Genomic DNA, 10442 nt, shown 5'->3' on the forward strand with positions numbered 1-10442 from the left:
AAATTCTAATGGTAGGACTGAAGCTAATGGGTGCTTCATGAGATACTCCACCACTTCCTTCTTTCCGGATATAACCAGACGTTTCATATTGTACCCTTGATCAAGCAAGGTACGTACATATCTTTGATTCTTAATATAAGAGCTACTCAATTAATTTGAATAGATTAATTAAGAAAATTAGTTAAGTTAGTTATTTGTAACAAATATGAATTGAATTTTCTAAAGTATATCCTTTTTAATCATGATTATATTTTATATTTAAGACCAAATCAAATCCCTAACTAGTTATTATATTTAGGACAGGAGATAGTATTTCCTTCTTCAAATCATAGTGATGATATCACACTCTACTTTGGATGCATTTAGTTAATTGCCTTAGTGATTGCACATGTACTCAAAATGACAATTGGGTTTGCTTATCTGTGTAGTTCTGAATGAATCCCTCAAGCTAACTAAGTTACATATGTATTATGTATGTCAGAAGGTTAGATGATTTTACTTCTTCGTTATTAGTCATAATCACCAATTTAGTTAGTGATCCTGAAAGACTTACCTATAGGGTCATATATATATCACTGTATTAAGCATCCTCACCAAAAAAAAAGAGAGAGGTTAACATAGGTCCTCACCTCATTAAATCACTTATAGAAGGGTTGATTAGCTCAGTTGTAGGCGTTGATTCTTGATTAATAAAACCCTTCTTTGTTTAGTTAATGCTCCTTCCAGTTCAATATATAAGCATCAACTCTTTGAGGGGGCTTAGTTCTTTTTACAAGTTACAATTTGGATTTATCTAATTGTTTAATGCATTTTTTTGATGCTTATATTTTGAATAAGAGAAAGTAATATCTTATTTCAGTGCCTGATTAGACACGGATATACATAGCCATACATAAATATTGACACATTAACAGTGTGTTCTTTACTTCTGTGTCTTGCAGGTTCAAATAAGAAGGGTACCATTAGAGGAGTAATTGTTGGAAGTGTAGCTTTTGTTTTGATCCTTCTTACACTATTAGCTTGGATTAAACGACCAAAAAGACCTAAGAGATCAGTTCCTAGGGGTAAACACCTTGAAAAGTACTCCTGTGTATACTTTTTTAGTAATTGAAAGTGATGGTTTGGTCACACTTTCCCTTGAAAGAAAATGATATGTTATGGATGTTTAATTAATCTCTATGAAAAAAGGAATCCGTAACTGCTTTTTCTTAGAGACATGACTTGGGTTACGTTTTCCTTGTTTTCCTTGACAGGAGCAAGTAAGTTGGAAGGCCCAATTCGTTTTAGTTATTGGGAGTTGAAGTCTGCTACTAAAAGTTTCAGTGCAGAAAATAAACTTGGAGAAGGAGGATTTGGTGCTGTATATAAGGTAACCATATATTTTGATTCTCAATTTTTTTATATAGATCATGTTCCAACGCAAAGATGTATTAAGGGAATACTTTCATTTAGTGTTATAAATAGGTCAAACTTCCAGCTTTCTTGACATTCTTCATTTTCATACATAGGGTACTTTGAAGAATGGGAAAGTAGTTGCTGTAAAGAAATTAACTTTACGCCAGTCTAAAAAGGTGGAAGAAGAAATTGAAAGTGAAGTGAAGCTTATAAGCAATGTTCATCACCGAAATCTCATTCGACTGCTCGGATGTTGCAGTGAAGGCAATGAGAGAATTCTTATATATGAATATATGAAAAACACCAGTCTGGATAAATTCTTATTTGGTATGTTTACCACCTAACAAAGCTTCTATATAGTCCTTCAATTTTTAGAAATTGAATTTTCGTGTAAAATTATGACATGTGGACATATTTTCATCTAACAAATATATAACTAGCTCTTCACATGTCATAATTTCATTCAAGAATTCACTAACAAAACATGTTAATGTCTCGTCAAATTCTCCTTTTAATAAATGTTATTCTTTTTCCTCAACCCTTTAATGTGTGTAAATTTGTGAAATAGGTAAAACAAAGGTTCTCTTAGTTGGAAGCAGCGTTATGATATAATTTTAGGAGTAGCAAGGGGTTTGGCTTATCTACATGAAGAATTTCATGTTCGTGTCATACATAGAGACGTAAAGACTAACAACATTCTCTTAGATGATGATCTCCAACCAAAAATTGCTGATTTTGGCTTAGCAAGGCTTTTACCAGAAGAAAAATCTCATCTTAGCACAAAATTTGCTGGAACATTGTAAGCCAAAATAATAAATAATTCATATTGATGACACACATACATTACTATTTCATACTCAAAATATTGTTTCTGCATCGATTTGAGCCATTAACTACAATAAACATGTATATTTCAGAGGATACACAGCACCAGAATATGCAATTCATGGTCAATTATCAGAAAAGGCTGATATTTATAGCTACGGTGTCGTAGTTCTAGAAATTATCAGTGGTGAACGAAGCAATGAATTGAAGGTACAAGGCGAATTTGAAGGCGAATTCCTCCTTCGAAAAGTAAGAAAATTTCTATGATTAATTTAAAATATTATTTTCATTATAGAAAATTAGAATGCGGGATATTATTTCAACCACACAGAAGTTTTGCTTTGTCTTGTTTGCTCTTCTTATTCCATTTCCCTCTAATTCACTTGATAGGCTTGGAAACTATATGAGAGAGACACACACATCGAGTTGGTGGATGATACCTTGAACCCTAATGATTATAATGCAGAAGAAGTGAAGAAAATCATAGAGATTGGTCTGCTATGCACCCAAGCATCTGCAGAATTAAGGCCATCAATGTCTGAAGTCATTGTTCTGCTTCAAGGCAAGGGCTTATTAGAGAATATGAGACCCACCATGCCAATCTTGATTGAAACTTAATACTAGAGGTCCTGTACCACATCTCTACACTAATTCCTCTATGTCAACCGTCATGGCCTTCGCTATTTTATTATCGGCAAACTAATGTATATTTTTCATTTAAAGAGTAAGAGTATTGTTGGAGACATTCTTCTAGTTCTTAATATAAGACCTAATTAATTAATTTAAGTAGATTAATTATGTTATTTAAATTAGTTAATATGATTTTTTTAAATACTCTAAACATCTTCCTTAATTTCCTCCCTCACTCTCCTACTCGATTATTGTTTTGAATACCAATATGGTTAATTTGAGAAAAAGTTGATAAACACGTAAAGTAGGTCATATATATGACCGACATCAACTCCCATCCAACATTAAAGACTGGAGAAGTGTTAATTAAAATATAATTAGTTGGTTAGCTAAGGTCTTCGCTTAGTTCAAGACTTGTCCAGCTTCAAGCATGAAAGTAGAGCTGCTTCAAAATATATATATATATATATATATTGTTCCTCTAAGAAATTTTTATGTTTTGTGAAATTCTGGAATTAGCTTTTAATTGTGTGGATATTGACCTCCTTTATTTTTTGTTGCTACCAAAGATATAATTATGTTAAAATTTCGTATGTCTTATATCTAAGGTAAGACTTTATCAAAATTTTTCAAATTAGAGTAAGCTTTTTTTTATCCTTAAAGAAAACATCTTTAATTTTAAAGTAAAAATTTCGAGTTCAAAACAGTTAATCAAACCAAATCTGCTCACCATGAAACTTTAGATATATGTTCCTTATCGGCCATAGTTTCTCACTAAACTGGGGGGGGGGAGGCTCTTTACAATTTCATGCATTTATATGGAATTATCTTCGCTTCTTAAACATGATATTTGCAATTATTTTTGTAGTAATGCAGTTAAGCTAGACATGGAACTTTTTGCGCTGAAACTATTGATTTATTGTTATTGAAATTTTGGGACATATTAGGGAATTTTGTCAACATTTTTTAAAATAAACAAAACAATCCATTAAATTTCTAAATAAGCAATAAGTAAATTCAATAATACTACCTCTAGTCCTAATTATAAGACCTCCTTTGCAGACTACAAACGAGATCTTATAATTAGGACCGGAGGTAGTAATAGCTCCAATCCTTAATATAAGAACTAGATAATTAATTTATGAATTTAAAAAAATTAGTTAAGTTAATTATTTATAATAAATAATGAACCAAAATAGTGACAAGACAGAGAAAATGTATATTGTATTCATTAATCTGTTGTGTACACTGTATATGCAATATATAGACTAAGTTAACCAATACAATGAAGACATGTATAAAGGAAAAGAAGAATATGGAATAGTAACACTAGGATGGGTTGATTGGGCTTGTCATTGTAATTGGGCTTCAACATTCCCCCACAAGGTGAGCTGGGTTGGTAGCACAGTGAGACTCAAACGCAGACAAGCAAACCTTGACGAAAGAAGAGCTTTTGTTAAGATACCAGCAATTTGGTCTTTGGAGGAGACATGTAGAATATGAATTAAGCTAGTAGCAAGTCTCTCACAGACAAAATGATAATCCAGAGAGATATGTTTGGCCCGGGAGTGAAAAGTTGGGTTAGCTACAAGATATGTGGCACCAAGATTATCACAATGGAGAAAAGGGGCCTCTGGAAGATAAATATGAAGTTCATGGAGAAGATTTTGAAGCCAAATGAGTTCACTAGTGGTGGTGGCAATTGATTTATATTCTGCTTCAGTGTTGGGTTGGGCAACAGTGGGCTGCTTTTTGGAGCTCCAAGTAATCACGTTAGGACCAAAGTAAATAGCAAATGCACCAGTGGATCTAGAATTATCGGGGTTTTCTCCAAAGTCAGCATCAGAGAAGGCAGAAAGAGTGTGGGAAGTGGATGGTTTAATGTGGAGAGCATAATGAGAAGTACTGTTAAGATACCTAAGTATTCATTTAACCGCAATCCAATGATGCTCTTTGGGATTGTGCATAAATTGGTAGACACGATTAATGGCAAAGGTGATATTTGGTTGTGTGAAGTTTAGATATTGTAAGCTTCCAACAATGCTACGATAAAATTGAGGATCAAGAAAATCAATGCCAAACAGGGAAGTCATATGAGTACCAAAAGACATGGGTGTCGAGACAGGTTGGGCATTAGACATTTTGGCCTTGAGAAGCAAATCAAGGATGTATTTCTTTAGAGATAGAAGTAGGCCTGAATGAGAAGGTAAAACTTCAATCCCTAAGAAGTAGTGTAGCCGACCAAGATCTTTAACAAGGAAGGAGTGACTGAGTACTTGAATCAGTGCTTGAATAGCAAGGGGAGAAGAGCCAGTCACAATGATATCATCCACATAAATTAAAACATACACTGTGCATTTGGAATTGTGGCAAATGAAAAGAGAAGAATCAGATTGAGAGGCACGAAAACCCAATTCAAGCAATCGCGAACTTAATCGAGCAAACCAAACACAAGGGGCTTGTTTTAGACCATAAATTGCCCTATTTAATTTGCAAACATGAAGAGGTTTGTGAGGACGAACAAAACTAGGTGGTTGTTGCATATAGACAGTTTCATTGAGAAAGCCATGAAGAAAGGCATTACTGATGTCAATCTGATTGATAACCCAACCATGAGATACAACAATAGAGAGAACCAAGCGAAATGTGGTCGGCTTAACAACCGAAGAGAAAGTGTCAGAGAAATCAATACTTGGTTCTTAGTGGAACCCCTTCGCCACAAGATGAGCCTTCAACTTTTCAAGAGAGCCATCAGGATTGAACTTCTGCTGGAATACCCATTTGCAACCCACGATATTCATGGTGGGAGAGTGAGGAACAAGCTCCCAAGTATTTGTAGAGAGTAGAGCTTGAAATTCATCTTGAAGTGCTTGACGCCATGTTGGTGATTTGAGGGCATGAGAGACGAAGGTAGGGACTAATAGTGAAGAAATTGAGGAGGAGTAAGCTTGTGGTGGTAGAGAAGAGACAAAATCAGGGGCTAGGGACTTTTGTTTGAAAATGTGAGCCTTGGATCTAGTGATCATAGGGTGAGAGGGCAGTGGGAGTGGCAGCTATTGTGACAGAGGAGTGGTGGTAGGAAAGGGAGATTGGGTTGACGGTGCAGGGGAGAGAGAATGAGGGCTCGTGTGAGGTTGAGGGCTAGGATTATGTGTAGTGAGTGGGTTTGGATTGTTTTCCGTAAATAGGCTTAAAGGGATGGGCTATAAGTGAAGTGAGGGGAGGGTTATATTTTAGACATTAGAAGTGGGTGAGAGAGCACTTGGGGTCAAAAAAAGAAAGAGTGATTCATCAAAAATCACATCTCTGGATGTATAAACTCGACCTATGGGCAAGTGTAGACACAAGTATCCCAAATGATTTGGTGCATAACCGATGAAAACACAAGCTGAGACCGTGGGGCAAGTTTGTCAGATGCATAAGGTCTAAAATTAGGCCAGCAGCATGCGTAAAAAATTTTCAAAAAAGAGTAATTAGGCCTGTACTTGAACAGCAATTCGAAGGGGCTTTTTTTCATGCAAAACTGATGAGTTAGGTAGTCTGTTTAAAAGATAAGTGGCAATAGCAAAACCAAAGGACCAGTAGCTTAGTGGCACAAATGCGTGGTGCACAAGTGCTAGTCCTGTTTCCACTATTGTACGATGCCGTCTTTTTACAGTTCCATTCTGTGTATGTGTAGGAGGACATGTGATTTGATGATATATACCAAGGGAAATTAAGTCTTTATTTAGAGAGTGAAATTCTCCATCCCAGTTTGATTGGAAGGATCAAATTTTTGAATTAAATTAAGTCTCAACAGAAGCTTTGAATTGATGGAATACTGAATGAAGCTCACTTTTAGCTTTGAGTGAATAGAACCAAATAAAACGAGAATAATCATCAACAAAGGAGGCATAATAATGATAAATGTTTACAAACACAGTGGGAGATGGTCCCTATACATCACAAAATATTAGTTCAAAAGGAAAAGAAGAACGATGTGAAGAAGCTGGTGAGGGCAAGTAATGACTCTTGGAGGTTCTACAGGTTGAACATTGGTGAGAGGAAGACTTGGTTGTGACTGAAAGAGAGTTTGATCAAATGACTTTGTGAACAGTACAATAGGAGGGATGACCAAGATGTTGATGCCAGTGAAGAAAGGAAGTACGAGCACCATAATGTGCCTGAGGGGAGTTGGAAAAATGACTAGGATACATTCTGTTGAGACTAGGACCTTGATGCAAAATTTCCCTTGTTTGTTTGTCCTTCACAGAAAAATAACCAGAATGAAATTCAAAAAAGACATTATTATCATCACAAAATTGATAAACTGATAGCAAATTTTTTGTAATAGGAGGAACATCAAGAAGATTAGTGAGAAGATAATTGCCAAAAGCTGTGTTGATTGTTCCAGATCCTTGGTGTTGAATGGACATCGGAGAACCATTACTGACTAGAACTGAATCATTTCCATAGTATGGCTCACTATTGAGATTTAGTTTAGAGAAGTCATTAGTCATGTGATGAGTAGCAATAGTGTCAGGATACCAAAGAGAGTCATCTGCAGAAGATAGTTCAGAGTAATGGGCAACAAGAGAAGGAGGTGAAGGTGCTTGTAGTGCATGATTTTGACAATCAAAACAAGTTAAGGCAGTATGACCAAATCTATCATGCATCTGGCAAGCCACTTCATCAAAGTTAGGTCGAAAATAGGAAGGTGAGTACCTCCCTCTTCCTCTAAAGAATCCATGAAAAGGTTGATTTCGGTCGAGACCCAGGATACCGTGACCTACGTTTGGAAAACCACATCCATAGCTGGTGAAGCGTCCACCTTGACCACCTCTAGAAGAGGACGCTGAACCTCTATGAACAGCATTTGCAGTGACCACAGTACGAAGAGAAGTGGAGTTTTGTTGAGAAAGATGCTCTTCAAAGACAAGTAAATGGCTTAAAATAGCTTCAACAGAAAGGAAACTTCTCTGTGTGGAGAGAACAGTGACCATAGTGTCGAACTCTGAACCCAATCCAGCTAAGAGATAAGTGACAAAATCATCATCTACAACGGGTTTTCCTGCTACTGCCAAGGAGCCTACTAACATGGTTGCTCTGCGATAATAGTCAGTGATACTCTCACCATCTTTCTTGAGTGTGGTGATTTGTTGATGGAGATAGACTAGTCGGGCTTGAGTTTGTTGAGAAAAGGAGGTCTCCAGTGCTATCCACAAAGTACGTGAGGCTCTGTGATGAATAAATTGAGGGATAATTTTTTCAGTGAGAGATGCAAGAAGTATTGAGAGAACCAACTGATCTTGCTAGAACCACGTAAGGTAATCTCTGTTAGGGAGACCAAAAGAGAGCTTTTGAGGTGGAGGAGGTATAGAGCCATCAATATATCCCAAAAGTTGTTGACCATAAAGATAAGGAAGAAGTTGAGCTCTCTAGATAAGATAGTTATTTTGGGTTAGTTTGACTGTAATGTAGTGGGGTAGGTTGGAAGGTGGTGAAGAAAGAGATACAGAAGAAGATGAAGCAGTATTGGGAGGAGTGACCATGGAGGTGGAGGATGGAGATGATAAACCTAACATTTTGGGAAGGATGTTACGACTTTGATGCCATAATGAACCAAAATAGTGACAAGATGGTGAAAATGTATATTCTATTCATTGATATGTCGTGTACATTGTATACGCAATATATAGACTAAGTTAAACAGTACAATAAAGACACATATAAAGGAAAAAAAGAATATGGAATCGTAACACTAGGATGGGTTGATTGGGCTTGTCATTGTAATTGGGCTTCAATGTGAGTGTTGTATTCTCTAAAATATTTTTATTAATCATATATGTTAAAATAAAAATCTTTTAATATGTGCAATCAGTATGAGGGCTACTGTGGGGGGAAATGAATAAACATAAGAGACAATATATCAAAATTTTATATTTAGAACTAAATTATATTTCTAACTAACTCTTATATTTAGAATAACAGGTAATACTTTATTATTTAAATCAAATAAAGTAATTTGATTCAATTAGAACTAAGCATTATAAACATGATTATGATTGATTTATGGGATAAGGATCTTTCCAGTATACCCTCTTTCTCAATTTTTCTCTTAAAATCCTTTCTCCACCCTTAGAAAAAAAAATGAATGACTTAGATATAATATTTTATAAATATTTTATAAGTTATTTTTTTATATTACAAGTGTAAACTGATCCAGAATAATTTTTTTAAATTTAAACTTATTTCTTTATATTTTAATAATATTTTATAAGATATTACATCTAAACTTTTTTTTTTTAATCTAAGGGTAGAAAAGGGATTTCGAGAGGAAAAAAGAAAGAAAATTTTGAGAGGATAGATTTTCAACCCATAAGCACGGTTGTCAATTTTTCCCATGTTTAGATTAGCTTTTGACTAATCTTATTTGCAAGTCAAAAGCTGTGACTTACTTATAACTTATATAAAAGTAGTTTTTAAAAAAAAAAAATCAAAAGATATTTTTATACTTCTCTATGCATATTTCTTGTGTTCTTAACCAGTTTTTTGTTATTTATTTTTAATGTTTTATTAAAAATAATTTCTAACATATTTTTATAACATTTTTAATTTTTAATATTATTTTTTAATTTTATGTTTACATAAATTTTGCAAAGTATATCTAATTATATAATATTATTTGGTTAAAAAAATTTCACATTATTACGATTTCTAATTTAAATATATTTTAGTCATTAAATATAGCTCCTCCTTATTATAATAATTTAAAATTATTATATTTTGTAAACTCATATTTGTAATTATTTTTATTATTTAATAAAAATCATATTTATTTTGGTTATTTTACAAACTAAACTTACTTATCCAATCATAATCTAAATAACTTTTCTATTCTACAAACTAACTTTCATAAAAATCAATCCAAACATAAATTGTATTACTTAATCTAACTTTTATTTAATCTAACTTATTTAGAAATCAGCTTAAAATTAAGTTTTTTTTTTTTTACCATCAATCTAAACAAACTCTTAGTTAATAATACGACTTAAGCAACACCCAAAATATACGGCTGCCTTCCTATTCTAACTTCTATTAGCCGACTAAATTATCTATGGTATTTTTTTAAAGAAAAATAACAACAAAAAAAACTCGAAAATTGCATAATCCAATGAGAAGCTTATATAACAATGTGCTGTTATTTTCAAATCTAAGTATCGTCAAAATTACCAACAAGTGTTGGTCCAAGTGGAAGGGACTTGGGCCCCTTAAACATCATGTCCTGGGTTCGATTCTTGGGACGGTGTGTATGGAAAAAACACTGTTGGGAGGGGTCCCCGCTATGGTGCCTGACAGTACCCCGAGAAATTAGTCTCTTACGGTTCGGGTGGGAGGATACTCTGGGCAACCAAAAAAAAAGTATCGTCAAAATCTTATACAGGAAACAAATCTGATTTAGGATTTAATAATTTTCAGGGTTTTTTTCTGCTTTTGTTTTCAAATATTCCATTCTTACCCTTCGGACCAAAACGCTCGTTTCACTCTCTTCTGTCTCCCCAATGCTCGTGTTCACGCATCTCCTCCTCCCGTCGCCTGCTTGGTCCTCCAGC

General features: G+C 34.4%; 1 protein-coding gene and 1 long non-coding RNA gene across 2 annotated transcripts; both read left to right on the top strand.

Moving 5' to 3' along the window:
* The first annotated feature begins 1259 nt into the window (after window positions 1–1259).
* On the top strand, window positions 1260–1725 carry LOC114712393 (uncharacterized). The gene is made up of 2 exons (XR_003737237.1): window positions 1260–1369; window positions 1509–1725. It is a non-coding gene; the product is annotated as an uncharacterized LOC114712393 (long non-coding RNA).
* A 188-nt stretch (window positions 1726–1913) lies between these two features.
* On the top strand, window positions 1914–3015 carry LOC114712381 (cold-responsive protein kinase 1-like). Its single transcript, XM_028896908.1, has 4 exons — window positions 1914–1942; window positions 2072–2194; window positions 2313–2469; window positions 2611–3015. Exons 1-4 carry the CDS (start codon window positions 1914–1916, stop codon window positions 2836–2838), a joined length of 537 nt encoding a protein of 178 aa, XP_028752741.1. The 3' UTR covers window positions 2839–3015.
* The last annotated feature ends 7427 nt before the right edge of the window (window positions 3016–10442 follow it).

This window comes from Neltuma alba, unplaced genomic scaffold (genome assembly GCF_004799145.2).
Source record: "Neltuma alba isolate B1F8T4 unplaced genomic scaffold, ASM479914v2 tig00011357_pilon, whole genome shotgun sequence".
Taxonomy (NCBI): Eukaryota; Viridiplantae; Streptophyta; class Magnoliopsida; order Fabales; family Fabaceae; genus Neltuma; species Neltuma alba.